The sequence below is a fragment of the Crocodylus porosus genome, unplaced genomic scaffold (assembly GCF_001723895.1).
Source record: "Crocodylus porosus isolate Cpor-Errol unplaced genomic scaffold, CroPor_comp1, whole genome shotgun sequence".
NCBI classification, from domain to species: domain Eukaryota; kingdom Metazoa; phylum Chordata; order Crocodylia; family Crocodylidae; genus Crocodylus; species Crocodylus porosus.
Window position 1 is genome coordinate 9,012,406 of NW_017728927.1, and position 21,418 is coordinate 9,033,823.

Here is a 21,418-nt window from a genome sequence, read left to right on the forward strand (position 1 = left end):
AACCTGCCACGGGGAGAGCAGGGGGACCGCAGCAGCCAACATCCTGCTTGTATAAAATGTTGTTAATATACACTCAAGAGATGCCAGGGAGAGGCCATGCCCCCGCTACAGAGGATAGCAAAAACTTTCAGCCCGTACCAGCCTGACCATGGGGTAAAACTCCTTCTTGACCTCAAATACGGCACTGATCTGACTCCAAGCAGAGGGGTGAGACCCTCCAGCCAAGCACCGCCAGGTTTAAATCTCCAGGTTTAAGCCCACTCACCACCCCCAGCCTAGCCACACGTCTGTGCCACTAACCCCACTCTTTGCCGGCATCGAAGCCCACAGGACCGATGGGTGAGGAACAGTGCAATGTCTCACTCCCAAAACTAGCGTCGTGGCAGCTATGGGGTCATCGGTGCAGAGAGGCCGCGCCGGTGTGACAGTCTCAGCGTCAGGAGTTCAGTGTAATCACTGCTTAAAAAACCCAGCGGGCTGGCCGAGCTCACAGGAGAGGGGGTTGCATTAGACGCGCACGGTCTGAAAGCCTTAACAAATCCTAGCTGTTTTTCTTTCCTCCTCCCAACTGTTGATATAACTTGCTCTGCTACGGAGAGTTCTTGCCACACAAGCGCGTGACCCTCCAAGAAGCCGGCCTGCAGAAGAGGGGGAGAAACTGGGACAGCCCCAGCTCCAGAAGTTAACCCAAGAGGTCAGTGGGCAGACAGCCCCTCGCAGTGTCCAGGACGGCTACAGCTAGCTCAGCGAGGGGAAACAATTGCAGCTGCTTGGACAAGGGGGTTTGGCGACACATTTTTGACTCACTGCCAAAAAAAAGAAACCGGAAAAGGGTTAGGACAAATACCAACAACATGGTGGGCCAGGGGGGAGCCTGAAATAGCCCCCCACACACCGTCATGGAGCTGAAAATCTCTTTCCACCTGGTTCGGATGGAACATCTGCAAGCAGCTGGATCGGAGGTGTTGCTCAGACACCCACGCGCCCATGCTGGCCTGGGAACGGTCCAAACCTCCCCAAGACCTGCAAAGCGAAGGGAGAGCGATAAGGCCCAGACATCGGCCTCTGCTTTGTGAAAGGCAAGATCGGCGGGGAACGGGAGGCGGTGGGCGTCTGTCGTATGCAACCTCGGTGAATCAGCTTCCTGCGCTGCTTCGACAGAGGGGTGTGGGCTGCGTAGCCGAAGGGGTTAACAGCTGGGGCACGGCCAGACCGGGTTGGGAGCCAACATGTGATTGCAGGTGGAGCGAGGTGGAGCTATGAATCACTCTCTCTTTTCCTCTTTACACTTCTGGTAGTTAGTTACCTGCCCTGCTCCTGCCTCCTGGAAAGAGGAAGGGTCCGGCTGCCAGCCAGGGCGATCCAGGAGAGACCGGCTGGCGGGCAGCAGCTGGCTGCGGGGCAACTGCGCCACTGACCCCACGACAGGCCCAGAGGCGACTAAAAGAGCGGAGAAGCAGATGGAGAAGACCCTGGTGCCTACCAGATTCCTCAGTTGCTTTGTGTTTTATTCCTTATTCACACGCGTGTGACGGGGCAGACAGAGCGGGCCGTGAATCCAGCAGCAGAAGATCCAGGGGGTTTCTTTGAAGCCTCTCGCTGGGCTCCTAGGATCGAAGACTCGGGAGCCCGGAGCAGAGCCAGCTTTGCTCTACGCCCAGGGAGATCTGATGAGCAAACGAGAAGCAGACTCAGCGTCTGGAAACAACCCAACCGGCAAAAGACTGGAGACAGCGCGCGGGGAGCGCGTTCCCGGAGGAGGGCGCAGGGGGCACCCGGAGCCCTGTGCTTAGCTCGGGGAGGGGAGAGAAGAGGAAGTGAGGGCCAGGAATTCGTTACCTCCTCATTTACTGCGGGGTGCCAGGTTCGGCACCTGGCGAGCTCTCTCCTGGGGTCCCGGCGGGTCCGGCACTGAGGGCTGACAACCATGGCTTTTTCCCAGGTGCAGTGTCTGGATGACAGCCACGTCAACTGGAGGTCCAGCGAGTCCAAGCCCGAGTTCTTCTACAGCGAGGAGCAGAGGCTGGCCCTGGAAGCGCTGGTCTCCCGGGGGCCAGAGGCTTTCTATGAGGTCCTCAAGAAGGAGAACATCAGGGACTTCCTCTCCGAACTGGAGCTGAAGCGGATCACGGAGACCTTGGAAATCTATGACCCGGGCTCCGAGTACATCTCACGGCGCGGCAGCACCCTGGGGGACAGCGAAGGCGACCCCAACAGCCAGCGGGACGAGCAGGACATGGCGCCGTCCTTGGAGTACTGGCCGCAGAGGTCCGACCGCTCCATCCCACAGCTGGACTTAGGCTGGCCGGAGAGCTTTGCCTACCGGGGTGTCACTAGAGCCACCGTGTACATGCAGCCACCCATCGACGGGCAGGCGCACATCAAGGAGGTGGTGCGGAAGATGATCTTCCAGGCACAGAAGGTGAGACGCTCGCTGACCGCGAACTTGGCTAGTCGGAGCAGGGCAGAGGCCCTGACCCTGCTTTGTCTCCCTTCTGGGGGACTGCGCCCCGGCTCCAGGGCTTGGCCCACTCTGCCGTCTCCTTGGCAGGCGTTACACCAATATTCACCCATCAGCTTCTGCTGCTTCCATGCAGGGAGCTGGGGGCCCGATCCAAGTCCCATGGGGAGCAGCGGGATCCTTTCCTGCGTCTCCCATGGGAGCTGGACCCAGGGCCTTGGGGACCACATGGCCACGGGAGATGGGACAGGGAATAAAAATGATCTGAGTTGCTTCCTAGCTCCAGTCCCATAGTGAGGATCTCCAGAGGGGCGGGGGGCACTGGAATAGCATAAGGGGCCAAGGCAGAGCTGGTGGAGATGGGTGCAGGCCGCAAACGCAGCACTAGCCTGGGGCAGGGCTGAGCTGGGCCCGAGGTCTCCGTGCTGTTCCTCAGATTCAAGTAGGTTAAAACCAATTACTGATGAGCACTGTCCAGGGGGAAATGCCAACTTCTGCCCCAGCTCAGTACCACAGCACGGACTTCTGCAGGCATTCAATAACGAGCACCCCAAAGAAAGGCCTCTGTGGCCTTTGCACAAAGGAGAACAAGCAGCTTCTCAGCGGTTTAGCCCTCAGTAAGGGTCTGACCGAGGTATGGCCACCACACACCGGTGCGGGCAGCGTGGGGCAAACGGAGGAGCTGTGACCAGACGGTGATTAGGGATGAGGGTAGGAACAGACTTCTCGACGCCTTGCTGCTTCTTTGCCAAGAGGGCGAGTAGGATGGGAGGAGCAAGGTCCTCTAGGGATGTTGGACGCGTACGGAGTCCAGCGGAGACTGCAGCAGGGCACCGCTGCCCTTGTTAAGGGGGTCTGGACCATGTGGTCCACTGCTTTCTCGTGGTTTCACTGCAATCTGGGGTCCCGCCTGGAGCCAGACCCTGCCGCAGGACAGGGGTGTTAAGTCCAGGAGAGCGGTTTAGGCTTATGCTTCACACTCAAAGGGCTTCCAGCCCAGGCCTGGGGCAACCGCCTTACACCCACAGTGCTGATAGCAGTGGTAGGGGCTGGCTCACCCCTGCCCGCACCAGTGGAGGAGGCCTGGTGGGTGATGATGGCACTGGTGGACCCAATCCTTGCCCAGGCTGCCATCCTCCCACTGTCCCCATATCTGTTGGGGCAACCCAGGCACAGGCGAGAGGGCCCCAGCTGCCCCAAGGATGAAGTCACATAGGTGAGGATCGCATCAGTTTGCCCAGGACCCCCTCCCAGCACTGTGGAGTCCCAATATGCACGGGGGAGAGGTGAGGAAAGGTAGGGAAGCGCTGAGCAACTCCACCACATTTCACTGCCTTTGGGACTGGCAGAGCTGGAGGTAATGCCTGCTTGGAGCATTCAAATCCCTGCTCTGCCACAGTCCCCTATGCAACCTTGGCCAAGTCACTTAGCCTCTTGGTTATCCCCTCTATACACAGGGGATAGTTGTGGTCTCCCACACAAGGGCTGGCCACAAGCGCTGAGAACATGGGCTGGACATGGGCAGAAATAAGGCGGGGCTCCTGAGGCTGTGCAGTCTTGGGACTGGCAGGATTTTTCTAGGCATCGCACTGTTTAACTCAGTCACCCGCGGCCTCTGCTGCTCAGGAAAGCCGGGACACGGCTCGGTATGGGGATCTGGCTTCTAGCTGCAGCCTCCGCCCAGCAAGGGAGGTCTGATGCCTAGTGCTGCTGCTTTCTAGCATTAGAGAACATTTTCCCTTCCTCTCGCTCCTCTCCGTCTCTCATCACGTGGGCCGTCTGATGAGGAAATGGAAAAACGCTGAGAGACATTGTACTTCCGTCATGGGGAATTGCCCGTGGCGCCCACCCAGGCCATCTCCAACATGTTGCTTCACGCCAGGGAAGGCCATGCCCTGCCTCTGGCTATTCAGGAGCCGTGCAGTCGGGTGGCCGTTCACACCCTGGCCGAGGACAATCACGGCTCGTGCAGCTTCAGCCTGGCCTGCTTGGCTCCCTCTTGATCCGCGGAGCAGTTGGAGGTGCTGAGCTCATTCAAAGGACATGAGGCACACTGCCTGTACCAGGCCTAGGGCAGGATCTATACCAGTGATTCTCAACCAAGGTGTCACAGCACCCTGAGGTGCCTGAAGATCCTTTCAAGGGTCCTGCAGGCTGCCACACAACATTAGCACTGTCAGGTTTGCAAACATAATTCACAAGACAAGCCCAGAAAGTTCAAACAGAAATCCATAGTTGTGGTTTTTCTGAGCAGTTTGCAACCAAAAAACCACCCACACTATTATTTTCCTGCAGGCAAAAGAAGAAGGAAAACTAAGAGCTGGCATTTTTTTAAGAGATGCCACAAATCTATGCAGGTTGAATCTAAAAAGGTTGAGACTCACTGGTCTACACAGTGCTTTAACTATGCAGGGAAAGCTACAGTGCGAGACCCCTGGTGAGGACACAGCCCCCACCGGAGCTGCAACTGCACAACTTGGTGTGATCACAATGGATTTGTAGAGAGTGACAGTCCTGCCTCGGGTAGGGGGTTGGAGCAGATGTGACCTCTGGAGATCCCTTCCAGCTGGACTTCTCCAGCCACGCAGATGAGGGCTAACCCATGGCACGTGAAGCCCAACAGGCAGATAAAACAAAGCAGGTGCCTTGCTCCTTGCCTAGGCAGCGATCGCAGCTTCACTCCCGCCCTCCGCAGACCACCATCCAAACCCAAGCACATCTGGTTGAGCCCCTGAGCTTTGCCCCCCCCGTGTCCAAGTGGTGGAAGCAAGGAAAGGGACGCAGGGTCCCTGAAGCCTGGCGAGTCACTTCACTGGGTCTCCATGTGAAGTCCCACAGACCCAGGACAATAAGGCAGCATTGGTTTGTGGGCAGGGTCCAGGCACTGCACTGCCAGTTGTCCAGATATTCGGAGATAGCCAAGAGCCCCTCGGGCCCACCAGCAGACGGCTGGGGAAAGCTCCCGTTCAGGAGTGGGGCTGAATCTGACCTGGACCCTCCAACTCTCCCTTTGTCGGCTTCCAGCTTGGAAGATCGCTAGCACACTCAGCCTCACCGGTGAAGAAAGTGGTGAAGCTCCATTAATTGCCGCTTGCAAAACACGTGCGATCCTCAGATAAGAGGCACTGCAGAAGGGATAGGGATCAGGACTATCATTAGTCCCACCCACAGCTTTCCCAACTCATTATTCCCCTAATGGTGCGTTTGGGCCCAGCTAATAGCCTGGGCTCATTCTGCAACCGTGCGGCAGGCCTGATGCTGTTGCTTTGTGAATCAGAAAATAGGTTAATGAGTCTGTTGATTCCCCCAGTCAAACAGGATCCCGACATTTATAGGCTAATCAAAGTGGATTAGAGTCATCCTGACACCACCAGGTCGGATTCTGAGTTGGCTCACATGCATGCAACACGTCAGCATCTCCTTAGCGTTCCCCATTACCGAGCTGTGATCTACAGACCTACATAAACATGCTGGTGTTTCTCAATACTTTATCCAACTAAGTATGCAGTGCAGCGGCATGGTCCAAGTACCTCTCCCGCTGGCTGGGAGTCAGGGGTGATGGAAGAAGAGCTTGGAGGCTGTTGGGGCAGCACTAGTCGGAGCTGGTTTTGGGGCCATCGCTGCTACAGAGCCATTTCCCCTCTTTACAAAGGCTCCAGGGATGGGAAGGGACGGCTTGGACTATATGACAGCGAGGGGCAAACCGCTCTCTCATCTCCCATGCGGGCATTTCCTGCAGCAAGGGTTCAGGGTCACCCTGGAGCATCAGCAGTGCTGGATGGGCATAAATGAGAAGACAGGGCAGACAAAGTCTGAAGTCCTCCTTCCCACATCTGGGAAGCTGGTGCTTCCTCACAGGCACTCCCAGAAGCAAAGGGCACAGAGGCTGTGTATGCAGCACACAAGCCTTTGCAAAGTCCTCCAGCCCAATATATGCTTTGCCCTCCCTCGGCTGATCCCAGGGGGCTGGTGCCAGGATCCATGCTCGCCCCTGCATCTTCTGGGCCTTCGGGTAGTCATGGAGGCGAAAATAATTTCTTTGGCCATCCCCTAAAAAAACCAACTTTGCCAGCAGCTTCCTCCTGTATCATCGGGACTGCGGTAGGGCTTTAGCGTCAGCATCGCACAGACGAGACAGACCCCGTGCCCTCCACGGGGCTCGTGGGCTAAATGGGCCAGACAGCAGCTGCCCAGAACGAGACGGCACATGGGACTACACGCTGGCCCCTGCTGCCCTCTCGCATCCAAGCTCCATGTCTCCTCACCAGGGCTCTGGGAGCCCCCAGGGCCTGCGGTGCAAAGGGTCCATCCAGGCCAGGGTGAGGAGACAGGACTCCGCACAGGAGTAGCTACTTCCTTTCGTACTCTTTTTCTGCCCCCGCCATGGGAAAGAACCGCACAGAACGCAGGGGAGATGGGTCACGCCGCGGGCCCTGAGCCGTTGGCCCCATCCAGTGGAAGAAGGGAATGGATCCCCCAGAGATGTGTTCCCCCTGCACTAGGACTCATGGCAGGGGCTAGCAGCAATAGGAGGCTGGGCATTTGCAGACAGGAGGGTGGTGTTTATGCAGCACAAGCCCACGGCGCTTTGCCCAAAGGAATCTAGGTGTTTCTCCCTGGCACTTCCACTCTGAGAAAGGCGAGATGTCCTGGGGTAGAGACAGGACCTGGGAGTCACGGCACACACAGGCTGGCTCCACAGAAGTCATTCCTCACCCTCGAGTGCTAGTTGTGAGAAGGCTCCTGGTATCGCTGTCCTTACCCGGGGTTTTGGGGCCAAGGGACCGGCTTGCCATGCAAGCACCCGACTGCAAGAGGATGGCAGCCGTGCCGGAGGGTGCTGGGAGGGGCGGAGGTGTGAAGGCTGGCAGGGACAACCTCATGGGAGCAGGGGCAGTTCGCAGGGTGGTGCATGTTGGCCTGAAGGTCAAGGGGGCGGAGGCCTCCTTCTGCCCTGGAAGAATGTGCCAATGTCGGCATTTTTGTTGGCCCAGGGCTGGGGCTGGCTCCGGAGGCCCATGTGAAACTCGGCGTCAGCCCGCTGGGAGGAATGCAATGGGGCGTGGAGGGCACACAGGCGAGGGTTTGGGGAGCAATGGGCTCCACTTTGCATGGGACGGATCATTTGTCCCTGCTCCCCGTCCACAAGGACTGCGCCGTCTCTGCAGGGGGATGCCAGGAGGGCACAGTCCTGGCCTCGCCGAGGTGCCACGTGCTGGGGTCATTCACCCACTTGAGTCACATCGCACCGACTCGGGGTAGCAGAGGGCCGTCGCCGACTCCCAGGGGACACACTGGGGTGAGGCTGTGTACGTTCGGAAGTGCCTGGCCCGGACTGGCGTGCAGCCGCTGCAGTGCCAAGGTGCGGGCTGTTTGCTGCCGCGCTGTTCTCGAGACCAGAGAGAAGTCAGAGCCATGGGTAGTGGCAAACACAGGCCCTCCCTGGGGAACGGTGGTTGCAGTACCAGCCCTTAGCTTCATACCCCGCAAAGGCCGGCTAGCTTCAGCTCCGAAGCAGGCTGGATGCTGCCCATGCTCCCACACCCAGAGAGTCAGTCCTGATCTCATGGGCAGGCCTTCAGCTGGGAGCCAAAGCAAGACGGTGATCAAAAGGACAGGATTGCAAAGCTCCGGTCATGACAGATCACAGCACCGCAGGGTCAGAAGGGTCCTTGAGGCTCATGTCCAACCTCCTGCCCAGATGTTATTTCTCACTCCTCCCCGGCTGCTGCTTACCTGGCCTCCTCCAGTGAAGGAGACGTCATCAGCTCCCCAGGCAGCCTCTTCCACGGCCGCACCACTCTAGCAGCGAGGGAGTTTCTCCTGAGATCATGCAGCGGCAGGCTAGGACTGGCAGGGCGAGGATCAGAAGTGAGGACTCTAACCATTCAGGGTGGAGGCAAGCAGCTGAGAGCAGATAAACGGGGTCCATAACCCTGGGGCTCTACTCGATGCGTACCTCACTCCTCCGCCTCTCCCTTCTTTGCCCCACAGGTGATCGGTGTGGTCATGGACATGTTCACCGACGTGGACATCTTTAAGGACCTAGTGGAGGCGGGCTTCAGGCGCAAGGTGGCCATCTACATCATCGTGGATGAGACCAATGTGAAGTACTTCCTTCAGATGTGCGAGCGGGCGCAAATGCACGCTGGGCACCTCAAGGTAAGGGAGGCTGGAGAGCGTGTGACGGTCACATCCCCAGGGCAGCTGGAGCCGAGAGATGGAGAGGCAGGAGTAGAACAGGGCTTTCTGGGTGCAATTCCCTACCAGCTGACCCCTTCTGTCTTCATCTATACCCAGGCAGAGCACGTGTGCGCTCACTGCACCCCTCCTGCTGCTAGGACGGGATGCGAGATCCACAGAGATTGCAACCGTAAGCGGCCAATTCATTCCTGGGGACTGCAATCCACCCTGGAGAGCAGAGGCCACATGCAGCAGCAGAGCTGGGATGGAGCAGGGAGGAGGGAGGTTTGTCAGCGTTGCTCAGCGGGGAGGCTGGAGACCTCCACTGCGTTCCCAGCTCTACCAGAGAGGAGCCAGCGGCCCAGAACAGCCCATGAGACTTGCCCTTTCCGGCGGGGCGCAGAGGCAGGGCAGGGAGGGTCCCTCGTCATTCACGGCGTGGCAGGCGGGGCAGGCTGACAACTCCACAATGCCTGTCACTCCGGCCAGCCCAGCATCAAATCTCCACCCAGCGCTGAGTCCTCGGCAAGGAGAACAACGACACAGATCTGTTGGCACAGGTTGTTGGCCCTGGCTGGTGATGCAACAGGGCGGTAGGCCTTGATGCCCAAGTCTTGGTCCTTCCTCTGAACAGGGAAGAGCTATCTGGGAACAGGTGGCTAAAGATGCAGCGTCTCAGTGCCCAGGCTGCTCCTGGCAGCCACAGGCCTCAGATCCGAGCGCTCTCTGCATGAGCCAAAGGGAAGAACATCTCCCCCTGCACGCTGCAGCTTCCCCTTTGGACCTGGGTTCAGCCTTGCCTGGACTTTCCCGGGCTGAGAAAGTAATCTTCTTTCCCCACACTAGCTGTCACACCCAAGCTTACAGCTGCCAGAAAACCCCACACCTCGTCCTTTCCACCTTGCATGCTGCCACGCAGGGGTGGAACACACTGGGCATGGCTACAGCGGACCCGTTGCAGCCACTCGCCCTACAGGGACAAGCCCTGAGGCTTGAAATAGCAGCCAGGCTCCCTACACACACGCCTGGAGGACTTCCAGGTGATGGAGAAGATAAAGGCCACATGAGCCACAAACAATTGGACCCCTGATCCACGCAGCTTGTGACTAATTCATACACATCTTGTGAGCTGCAAGCACAGTGCCCAGGTCCAGCAAGAGCGAAGGATTTGGGGCCTGGAAGTCGGTACCATTCAGATGTAGAGGGAGACAGGGTGCTGCTGTGGGGTGGTAGGGCTCTGTCTGCCCCTCCGCTGGCTTTTCAGGCCCCGTTATAGTAGCTACCACCTGTGTCAGCCTCTGCTCCGGAAACCATCCAGGAGTGCTCAGGCCCGATGAATGACGGGGAGGTTATGGAGGCAGAGAGCACGGCCGGCTACAACAAGGGACTGGATCAATGCACAGATGACAGATCTATTAATGGCTATTGAGCGGGAAGGCTAGCGCTGTCTCTTCTGGCATCTCCAAACCCATAACGGTGGATTCCAGGGAGGGTGCTCAATGGGGGAGAGATCACCGTAGAGATGCTCTCCCTCTATAGCATCCATTTATGCCACTGTCGCAGACAGGACCCTGGGCTACATGGGCCAGGGTCTGACCCAGTATACAGCGTATGTTCTTACGTACTTTGGCCAGCCCCCTAAGATGCTGGTACTGCTGCTCCCAAGGCAGCGCCGATCAATGATAGCCGACCCTGGCCATTTGCAAGGCAAAAGAGAAGAGGCCAGTGCTACCCCAGCAGCTGGGGAGAGCCCTGGGGCAGCTGCAGGACAAAGGATGGACAAAGAGCCAGCAGGACAGACTGCAGAGCCTGTCATGGTGACCACACCTCCAGAGACGGGCACCCAGGCAGCGAGGGGGGCAGTTACCAGAGCGGGGAGGTACAGCCCCAGGATCAAACAGCTCTGTCCAGCGTAACAGCTAGCACCAAATTAGCCAAGCCACATCAAAGACCCTTCAATCCAGGCTGAGCTGGGCAAGACTGTTTCAGCTCAGGGAAGATCCAGCAAGAGCTGGTGCTAGTGAGCATCCCCTGGGACATAAGCAGTCTTGGGGGGCAGAGGACAAGCCTGGGTCAGCACAAACAACTACGCCTGGCTGTGGAGGGGACCAGAGGTTCAACTCCAACTTAAGTCTCTCCCTGGAAGACACCGGGCAAGGTGGAAGGTGCCACAGGAGTGCTGGTTGTTTTCTCCGCATCTAACAAGCCAGCGCGGTGCGCTCGGCAAGGAGCGTGCCAGTGACGGTAACGCGGGCAAGTCATTAAGCAACTGGCGACTTGTTTGTAAAGTGACTCACGACTCGGAGCCACGCCGCTGGGCTTTGCTAGCGCTCCCCCTCCAGCTTTTCTTCCCGCTCCTAATTAAGCAAACAGATCCGACTTAACAGATCGTGGTGAAGTGGGGAGGAAGGGAAGTAAAGCACACCCCTGGCTCCGGGTGTTACCTGAGAACGGCTTAGGGGCCCTTTGTGCACTGGAGAAAAGCTTTGGTTCAGAAGCAGCTGCATTAAGTCACTGGGAAAGTGGGGAGGCCAGCAGGGCCTGGCCCAACATGGGGTGAGGTGGGGTGGGGTGAAGCCAAGCCTGACTTGTTTGCATGGGTGCAGAAGTGGTCGCAGGGCAGCATTAAACAACCAGTCCTGGAGATCCAACCATCTTGCCTCTTGTCGCCCCCTGGGCTCTCCCTGGAGCTGGTCCTGAAGGCCCATTCCTGGCTCAGTTTGCTGCAACTGGCTCAAAGCTCATCCCAGCTCAGCACATGCAAATTAGAGGGATAAGACCTTTGCAAATCAATTCACTTCATGCACAGGGCGGCAGGTTCTTGTCAGGCTGCCCCACTCCCATGCTACTACGCTGCTTGCCTTGCAACCCTGCAGTCACTGTGGAAGGATCGGACATTAAGACATTTGGGAGTCACGCGACTAATGACTGCGTTTGTAAATCGGTGTCTCCCCTGGGGCCGGAGTGCCCCAGTGGAAACAGCAGTTGAACCCACCCTCTTCAGATTCACAGCCCCGAGTCAGCAGGCTCAAAGTTAAGCACAGGCTCAAGTGCTTTGAGGGGTCACAGTCCAGAAGGATAAAAGCAAAGACCCGTTGGAGTCAATGAGGGGAGGGAATGGGGCGGAGGGAGCAGGGTCTAATACCAGCGTTATGGGCCTTTGGGAGATTTTTTTATAGGGAGGCTAAAAGTCTGGATAAAACTCCAGATGGGAACACAGGACACTTGGGCGCCATCCCTGGCTCTGCCACTAGCTGCCTGGGTGGCCTTGGGCAGGTCACTTCACCTCCCTGTGCCTCTGTTTCCCTTCTGAGCCTTTGTCTGTTTTGGTGAGGCCACAAGCAATTTGAGCCAGCAGACACTGGGACTGTGCCCAGCACCTAGTGCAAGGAGGCTCTGAGCTCAGCAGAGGCTTTTTCTAGGAGCTGCAACATGAATCCATGTTAAATATTGACCTGGGGAAACAGAAGCAACTAAGCTGGTTTTAGAGGGAACGTGTTCCCTATGCTAAGGGCCTTCACCGAGACCCATAGACAATGGCAGGGAGGGGTGTTGACAGCAAGTGCAAAAAGGTGTCACTGTCCTCGGCTGTAGGGGAAAGGTGGAAGGGGTCTTATGTAGGGAAGGGATCACCTGCATGCCCAGATGATTCAATAGGTGTGCTTGTGTCTCTGTTTCATGGCCTGGCCCTGCCAGGGTAACAGCCTACTATTTCTAACTGCAAAAGGAACTGGTGCTGACAGCTATTTCTAACCCCTTGGTGCCTGGTGCTGACAGCCCCGCCTCAGTCTGTTAGGCAGCACCCGCAACCCAGGAAAGATGGACCTGGGACCTTCACTCAGCTTCCCCTAGCCCCGAGCAAGTACAGGGGGCTTCCCAAGACAACAGCTGAATGCTGTTAAAGCAGTGATCTGATACAGACCCGCAAGGCAGGGGTGCCCTCAAAAACAGGGGGGTATTAGAGATACCAGTCACTTCACTGCCTTTCCATGAATGACTCCAAAGGCCCCTGAACACGGCCCATCCCTGTACCGTCCCAGGATGATGCAAAAGGGTACCGGCACTGAGACATGGCTGCACACCCAGCACATATCACATGCCAGACCTCCTGGGGCGGGCTCTGACTCTTGGGAGAGCTCATGGGAGCACACCCAGTGCTGCACCCTGCCAGCTACACCATTTCTGGGTCAGCGCACACATCCCAGGGGGTGCTCGCTAATGGACTAGTATAGTGCAGACACCCCCCGGGGCTTGCAAAATTCAGTGTGATCAGTTATCACATGCGTACTACCCCACAAGACTATACAGCATAGCACAAAGGGACTGAGAAGCACTATGCAAGGGGTGGAGAAGCTGCGTGACAACACACTAGACACTTCGCAAAGGCAGTTTGCTCCCAAACTCAAGCCCCAGCCTGGCTGCTGACTCGCTGTGTGGTCCTGGGCAGGGGGGTTGATCAGGCAGCATCCGGGCTCACACCGAAGCCCTAGGGGATGACATGGAGCCACCTCCGGGAGGAGTTGCAAGACTTGGTTAGTCAGCCCGTGTCTCAGCAGACAGCTGAATGCTGCTTTGAAGATAAATGTTGCAGCTCCACATTCAGGTCAGGGGCCAAGCCAAGTTTCGGTGCCGGGGTGAAAATTCAGTGGAGCAAAACCAGATTGACGCCCGAATCCAGGCTAGGGAGGGAGGCACGACAGGACAACCTAAACAAGGGGCCGACCAGGACAAGTGAGGTTAGACCCCAGTCCACACAGGCAGAGCTGTCAGCCCCTTGCTGCCAACCCCAAGGCATCTTTCCAATGGACTGCTTGATTTTGCGTTGCAGCATCTCCGCGTTCGAAGCACTGGGGGAACCGAGTTCTTCACCCGATCGGCCACCAAGTTCAAAGGTGCCTTGGCTCAGAAGTTCATGTTCGTGGACGGGGACCGAGCCATGTGTGGATCCTACAGGTAACAGAGGGACCGTTCTCACCCCACTGCAGTTTCACATAGGCTGCAAGGGGCTAAGCTGACCAGAAAGGGGACCCAGCAGTTTTATTTTGAAGGGGTGTGAACAATGATGACTAGCAATGGATAGTCAGGAATTATGCAGTGCCCACCCAAGGTGAGATGTACCCACACCCTCAATCTGTACCTGCCGCCCAGCGATCCTAACTGGGGGTCTCAACCCAGACTTGCCGTCAGCCTGCTAAATTGAACGGCAGTTTTGGGAGACGAGACTTGATTTTAGACATCTCTTAAGACAGGACTAGGCTGGGCACATGCAAGGCAAGCCCAGGACAGCCCCCAGAAGACAGCTCCAGAGTCCAGGGTAAAACAGCTCAGATTCCTTCAAGAAAAGATATTTCCATTAGAAAATGCCAGCGATTGTTGGAGTGAGAGCTCTCAGACAGGAACAGGCTGGTTCCAACAAGTGCTTTGACTCAAGAATTGCCAGAACGAAGCAGGCTGGAAACTCACAGCTTTCCAGATGACTTGCTGTTGCTCTGTCTTAGTTCATCTGAAGTGTCCCAGTTGGAGTGAAACTTTTCCAACAACCTAATGGGAGTTCCTGGACTTTTCCCTTTTTATGTTTTCAAGGTGGGGAAATGTTTATGATTTTAGCTCCTCCTCCTAAGGCAGGACAAGAGTTTTAAAAAAACAAACCACAAAGTATTTCTGCCAGGTGCAGAAACCATTTCCTGCCCAGCTCCGTGAGACTAACTAGTGCAGCGTTTTCACACCTCGCTAAGCCTTTACGGTGCCGCCCTGCCCTGCCTTCTGCCTGACTTCACTCACATGGCGAACCCCTGCTGCTGGCAGCTCTGCAAGGGGGAACAGCGAGCCAGCGGGTGGAGGGCCTGGCAGAGCTGCTTGTCGCTGTGCGCTCAGAGAGCTTCTTTTTCCATTCCAGCTTTACCTGGTCGGCAGCAAGGACAGACAGGAACGTCATCACGGTGCTCTCTGGCCAAGTGGTGGAAGCATTCGACAAGCAGTTCCAGGAGCTGTACCTCCTGTCCCGGGGGGTCAGCCTGAAATCCATCCCCATGGCAGAGGAACCCGAGCCTGAGCCAGTGTCACTACCTACTGCTTCACCGGTGACTCCTGCCAGTGCCGTGGTGAAGAAGCTGATTAACCCCAAATATGCCTTGGTGAAGGCCAAGAGTGCAGATCAGATCACCAAGCTGTCCTCCGCGAAACAGGCGGCTGACGGCCAAAACCAGGTGGCCGGCAGCAAAAGCAAGGCACTTCCTGGGGCCCAGACAGCTGCTGAGCAGCAAAGTGACGTGATGGAGCTGGCTCCACCCATCCACCCTGGCCTCCTGAACCTGGAGAAAGCCAACATGTTCGACTACCTGCCCACCTGGGTCGAGCCCGACCCGGAGCCAGGCAGTGAAGTCCTGGGCTACATCAACATCTTTGACCCCAAGATCAAGAACGTGAAGCTGTCCCAGATGAACCGCATCAAGGTGTGTGATGTGGGCCAGGCCAATGCCCAGCACAGGCAGATGATGAAAAGCAAGGAGCTGGAAGGCAACAAGAGCCACGGCCACGAGTCTGCTCCATCCCCAAGGGAGGTGGCTCCAGTCCCAATGGAGAGAGCCCCCATGCCTGGGACACGTCTGGATGTGAAGGCTACCGAGAAGAAGGCGGGAGGCCCTTTTGCCACCCTGGCTGTGAGCCAGCATCTGAGGCCGCCTGAGACCCATGGCACGGATGCGAGACCCCCTGTCCCAAAGCCAAGGACTGCCCTTGTCAAGGACTTGACCACAAAACACGATGCGCTCTGCAGCAATAGGGAAGGGGGCAGGGGGCAGCCCCAGCCCACTGAGGCAAAGCAGGGACATGCTGAACATGAGCCGTGTGGTAATTGCCCAATAACTCACACCAAAGCCACTCACCATCCGCAGTCCCCGCCTGCTGCCTGCACCCAGAATGGGCTGGGAGGGGACGAGGACGAGGGCGACGAGTACATGACATTCAGTGACCGCAGCTGCTCCGAGAGCTCGGCTGGGCTCAGCGGGCGCTGCTCCTTCGCCTCGTCCACCTCCGGAGAGTACTTTGAAGTGAGGGACCGCTTTGGACCGCTACGGAGGACCAACTCTGACGTCATCCCCAATGGCATCATCACCCACCTGCCCCGGAAACTGAGCGACCCCCACATCAGCCGGGGCACCTTCGTCAGCCCCCTGGGCAGCTTACCATCGGCCAAGAACCTCAGCTTAGAAGACATGTCTGCGAAGTGGAAAAAGGCCGTGGAGGAGATTAGGTGTGTGTTAAGAAGGGGCAGTAGCCCGCATCCAACACTGGATGGCCATGGCCCCTATGCTAGCAATGCCGTGCAGGTAGGGACAATTGTCATACCCTTCTCTCCTTTGCTTTCTTGCCCTGTGCTATGAGCTAGTTGAACACTGCAGCTCCTGAGGCTAGACAATCCCCATCCAAAACACCACTGGGCCAGCTGAGTGGAGGTGGAAGAAGTTGTTCCCGACTTCTTTCTATCATCCCAGGGGCTGCCCAGGATGGCTAGCTGCTTTTTTCCCCAGAGGGGTATGTCTCAGAGGTTCAGTGTCTATCATCTCATAAGTGGAGCACCCTTGGACAGGGCAGGGGCTGAACAAGAGGTCGGGTGTAAAGGGAAAAGCTGGTGTGAGACTGATTCTCAGGAAAGCAAGGGAAAGGTGCAAGGGAGCTGGGAGCTGGGTGGGGACACTGAACATAGGACTTTGCACCCAAGTGAGAATCAGGCCCCCTCCACCAGTGCTGCAGCAGTGCCAGGGCAGTGACTGAGGCCCAGGCGGGGCTGTGCATGCGGGCGTGCCCTGGCTGTAAAGGTGATTAGCATCAAAGATGAAAGCGCTGGGCGCATAATTACTGAGAGAGCGCTTGCCTGGCACAGAGAAGCAGGTCCGGCAGCCTCCTTAGGGCAACCTGCAGCAGCTGCAGCCAGCACCTTCAGCCAGCTCCATGCACACTGCCTAGTGGCGGGGCCACAGTGAGGGCTCGGGGCTCGCATGGTCCAAAGGCCTGGCTTCTCTAGCTTAGTGCAGCATGACCTGGACAACCCCAACCCCCCGCCTCCCGGCTCAGCCATGGCAGGTCCTGCTCCCCTCCCAAATTCTCCCACCATTTCATTCTCCGGAAGCTCGGGCATCTGGTCTCCGGTGCACCTCCATGCCCCAGCTCTCAATAGGTCCAGACCGTCACGACCCAATCAAAGCTGATGGAAAACAAAGAGGCTCCATTAACAGAGCCGTTTCCATCCCCCCCAGCCAAGGACCTGGCCCTCTGGGAAGCTGGCATCTGTGCCAACAGAAAATGAGATTCACCAGCCCAGACACAGCATCACTTGTCCTCTCTTCCCCCCAGGAGGATTCTGCACCAAAAGGCCAAGGCTGTTTCACTCAAAGAGAGTCAATGCAGCCAGCGAAATCTAGCAAAGCTGGGCATGGCCAAGCCCTTGATACACTGACCCAGCTGCCCAGATACAGCACTGTGCAAACTGGGTGGGAATGTTTGTATTCTAGCAATAGCTTACATGAGCCCTACTACAAAAGGCACCTGCGTAGCAGGCTGTCATTGAGAGGAAAACAAAAGAAACCTCCGCTGATGCAAACACAGGGTATTTTCTTGTGTGTGTAACAGCTCTTGCCAGGCTGAAGCCATTGGTGGGTAACTCTGTACCATCCCATCGGTCCAGCCTAGACCTCACCTGGGCTGTAAACAGCAAGCCCTCAGTCCATCTCTTACTGTAGTAACACCCCTTCCTGTTCTCAAAGCACTTCACTAGCTATGCACACAGCACCAGAGCACTGCAGCCGTCTCTGGGGTGGAGCAGAGCAGCCCAGGAGTAACAACGCAGGCGAGGAGGTGGGAAGGGGTTTTTGGTCAAGGACCCTCAGGAAAATCCCACATTGTTTGAGGAGTGCCCCCAGGGTGTTCGGCATCTGTGCAAAGCAGCCCGATAAGTTCAGAGCCGACTCGCCCCACTGTCCCCATCCTTCCTGCATTTTGCTTCAGCCCCCTCTGAAGGCCAGTGGCTTTTGCTTAGTGACAGGCACCGTTAAACCCTGCCAGGGCCAGTCCTGTGCCTTACCTGGGTACAGCACCCGGCTGATCATCCCAGGCATGATGATAACAACCAGAGGCAGCATTTTCAAGTAGCTGGCCAGGATGGAGCCGGCCTTGGCGTGGTTCAGGTTCTTGGCAGAGAGAGACCTCTGAACAATGACCTGCAGAAGTGTGAGAGGAAGGGAAACATGAGCAGCCCACAATGGCTGCAGCCAGGCCTGGGTTTCTGTCCCTGCTCAAGTGCACCTGAGTTCACATCCCAAACACCTGGGGACAGTCAGTGCCTGACCCAAATGCAGCTCAGGGCCTTATATCCTGCAGGCCTGTCCAGACAGGAATTGCTCCCTCCTTCCTTTCCACTAGGGAAGCCTCACACCTCCCTTGGTAAAAGTCCCTGGAGACTTCAGCTCTCAACATGCCTTCCATTGAGAGGAAGAAAGAGTGGGACAAGCTGGGGCCTGTGGTCCCTCCGAGTTGTGCCCTGTATCAGAGCAAGCGGGAAGCTAGTGTCTGCTCTGGTCTAAACTGATGAGTGTGAAATAGGGGCACAGAGGAAGCTGGGACTGGAACAGACCTGTGGGGTCACCAAATCCAATCATCTGCTCCAGCAGACACCCACATCAGATAATCCCTCTCATACATGCACCCAGCTTCCCAAGCAAACCATGGGCAAGTGTAACCACCACAGCCCAGCCTATGGTGAGCAAACAGCAGGGCTTGCCGTGAGTGTGTGGATGACAGGAGTCCGCACCTGTCCCTAATCTGGCCTGGTGTGACCTGTCTGCCCTATTCACACAGCCCGAAAATGCTGCGAGTCCCAAAAACTGGGAGAATCTGCTGGTACTGGCTGCAATGGATGTAGGAGGAGACAGCACAAGAGAGACTCACAAAGCATTGATCCCAAGACCCCGGGCAGACCCTGTGCATGCAGCCTCACATGCACAGGACCATGCAGAGATGGGGAAACCAAGGCAGGGAAGTTAAGCATCTCAGCCTATGTCTCTGAGCAAAGCCAGGGATACAGACCAGCTCAGCTCCCCTGCCACCCTCCCTTCAGTCCAGGGGTGCACAGGCACATGCAGTGGCAGTCACCTCACCAGCATGGGGTAGGGCTTGGGACCCAAGCAGATAAGGCTTTGAGCAAAGCACAGAGGAACAGAGGTTCAGTTCCTTCTCTGCCAGACTTCCTATGTGAAATCCCTGAGCCTCCCCACCTGCGCACTGGGCAGTCCCTCACTTGGGGCTGTGGTGAGGGCAGACATGCTGCGAGGTCCCTGGGCACCACAGTGGTGGGCCTTGGCCCTGGAAAGTGCAGAACAGCAACTGAAGAGCTGCCCTGCGGTAAGCTAGCATGCCACATTCATGAGCTCAGAGTCTCATGCAGGGGGACCTGTTTGCTGAGGGTGGCATGGCTCATTGCCTAGGAAGATACATCTGCATTATCTAAATATTTGTCAGTGCCATCTAGTGCCCCAACCTGCTTGCGGCCTTCCCGCCCTTGCCTTGGGCACCTCCCTGGGATAGTTTATTTTGCACAGATCCACCTCCAAGTGTCCTAACATGCAAGTGCTTGGCAATCCAAGCGGGACCCCCCAGGACTCAGGGCCTTGTCTTGCATTGCCTTCATCAGGTGAAGCAGCCATGAAATGCTGCCACTGCTGGGAGCAGAGGGATTCTGATGTGAAAGGGTTTTCTCAAAGGTGCCAGTGACAAAAACTGGGGGATGTCAGGAGAATACAGCCCCTTGAGAGCCATTTGAGAGCAGTGGCTGTGGAGAGGTTCCCAGCAGCCTGGTCATGGGCCCATTTAACTCAATTGAGTTGATTCATGCCAGGTAGGGCACTTAAACTGGCCTAACCCTTGCCTACACTCCATGGAGCATAATTCAGTAGATCAGACTCAACCTTCCCAGTCTAGACCAGGCCTGAGTGTGCGGGAGTCCACAAGATCATGATGGCAGGGGGTAGGGGGGCATCAGGGAATTGGCCTAACAGAATGGAAACAAAGACAGTGCCATCAGGGGCATGACGACAGCCCATGTGGGCATCCTTGAGCCAGTTTTATGGTAGCCGCACAGATGTAGCTACTAAGGCTGCAGGCAAGGAGCACATACCCTGGTCTCAGGTGGGCTTGAGCTGCCTTTGCTGTAGCCTGGACTGCTCCGGCCCCCCAGCCACTGGGGTCTGTGCTCCAGCACTGTGCTACGTGTGTGAGGGGTGCCAGTGAGGCCCCAAACTGGACACAGCTGTGCCCAGAGGAGAGACAGTCTGTCACTTTATCTTGAGCCACTGCGGGAGGTAGGAAAGCTTCCGGGACAGAAACCCCCTCTGATGGCGCACGTTGCACCGTCACAAAATGCGTGATAGCAGCAGAGGCTCCATGTCACAGACAAGCCCTGAGCCGGCTGGGTCAGAGCTAACTTGGGTACACCGACATGGGGAAGTCACCCCAAAAAGGAGGCAGATATCTGATGGGCAGAGCCGTGTAAGGACTGGACTAGTACTAACTAGCCCAGGCCCACTCTAAGCCTACATGTTACGTCCATGAGGGGATGGACCTGCCTTAACCCTCCGCTGACCCGAAATGGCCACATAGAGGATCACAGTGAGTGGTCAGGCAGCTGTACGCAGGTAGGACGGCAGGGTGCCCATGGGGTCCTAGGTAATGCTGGGAGCTTCCAGGGGAAAGAGCCTGTTTTACCGGAAAACAAGCAATCGCAGGTACAGTGACCAGAAAAACTGGGCAAAGGCTCAAGTTGTTCTCTTGCTAACTACCCCAAACCGAGGAAAAAATCTAGCTGGGGAATCCTGAAGGAGGAATGGGACAGGTAGCATGCGAGTAAACTATACAGCGCAGTGATTCTCAACCTGGGTGCCACGAGATCCTTTTAACAGCACCACAAAATATCACCTACACATGAGCCAGAGATTTCACGTAGGAATCCAGAGTGCCAGAAACATTGTTACCTACCAGGGTCTTCCTAGGATGAATTGTTCTATTATTTTTTGATAGGAAAGGAGTGAAAGCTGAGAGCTGGCATTATTTGGGGGGGGAGGGGGGCGCTTAAGTCTAACAAGGGGGTGCCTTGAAACTGAAACTGTTGAGAACCACTAATGCAGAGGAACTTCAGGGAGTGTGTATGTACAGCTGACTGCGATCACACCAATGCTGTTGTCTCTCTGTGCACCCCACCCTCCTCTCACAAACAGGGACCACACCTCTTCCCCTACAGATCCAGCAACCCTGCACACACAGGACGGGGCAAGGAGAGCATCCCCTCGACGAGACAGGAGAAAACTCCAGAAGCCAGCAAAGGACCTGAGGTTGAAAAGACCCCTGCGGCCCCAGGCAACCGGCTGTACTGGCGAAGCAAACGCTTCAGCTCCAGCAACAACCACCTCTCTCAAAGCCACCCCAGAGGCACTGGCAAAACCCTGCCCTTGCTCCCAGGATGCCAGAGGATGGAGGATGAAGTGAGGACTCCCCTTGGCATCCCCTTATCCAAACTGTCGCAGACCAAGCACCTCAAGAACAGGCCAGGGGGAGGCCCGTGGGCTGCCACTGACCCCAAGCAGAAGCCCCAAGGGACTAGGAGCCACAAGGACAAGTAGGTAGCATCGAGTGGACCATCTAGTGCAAGTATTTCAAAGCCTGGCACCGGGGGCACGGCCTGCAGAGGGGTGCCGCATTACATGGGGGAGGGGAATCTGTTTCCATTTA

The 21,418-nt window shown here is 56.8% G+C and overlaps 2 protein-coding genes across 7 annotated transcripts in view; one reads left to right on the forward strand and one right to left on the reverse strand.

Moving 5' to 3' along the window:
• The window catches only part of SLC5A10 (solute carrier family 5 member 10), a 59,286-nt gene that overhangs the window by 18,996 nt on the left and 18,872 nt on the right, over nucleotides 1-21,418 (reverse strand). For all 4 annotated transcript variants that reach the window (XM_019541918.1, XM_019541915.1, XM_019541914.1 and 1 more), the window contains one exon: nucleotides 17,724-17,859. In XM_019541918.1, coding sequence (XP_019397463.1) covers nucleotides 17,724-17,859 — 136 coding nt within the window. The remainder of the gene's footprint in view (nucleotides 1-17,723; nucleotides 17,860-21,418) is intronic.
• FAM83G (family with sequence similarity 83 member G) lies at nucleotides 1,496-21,413 on the forward strand. 3 transcript variants are annotated; one of them, XM_019541910.1, is made up of 5 exons: nucleotides 1,496-2,422; nucleotides 8,456-8,623; nucleotides 13,473-13,597; nucleotides 14,541-15,972; nucleotides 20,908-21,413. In XM_019541910.1, the coding sequence occupies exons 1-5, from the start codon at nucleotides 1,928-1,930 to the stop codon at nucleotides 21,307-21,309; spliced, it is 2,622 nt and encodes an 873-aa protein (XP_019397455.1). In that variant the 5' UTR covers nucleotides 1,496-1,927; the 3' UTR covers nucleotides 21,310-21,413. The 3 variants fall into 3 exon arrangements, with proteins under 3 accessions (XP_019397455.1, XP_019397457.1, XP_019397458.1); XM_019541912.1 differs by having other exon boundaries at nucleotides 14,541-15,896; nucleotides 20,908-21,269; XM_019541913.1 differs by having other exon boundaries at nucleotides 20,931-21,111.

What these genes read in the sequence shown, in the direction of transcription:
- FAM83G (XM_019541910.1), top strand. Translation starts at nt 1,928, where the DNA reads ATGGCTTTTTCCCAGGTGCAGTGTCTGGATGACAGCCACGTCAACTGG. An exon ending in GCCATGTGTGGATCCTACAG is followed by an intron (nt 13,598 to 14,540) that starts GTAACAGAGGGA and finishes TTTCCATTCCAG; the next exon opens with CTTTACCTGGTCGGCAGCAA. An exon ending in ATGCTAGCAATGCCGTGCAG is followed by an intron (nt 15,973 to 20,907) that starts GTAGGGACAATT and finishes TCTCACAAACAG; the next exon opens with GGACCACACCTCTTCCCCTA.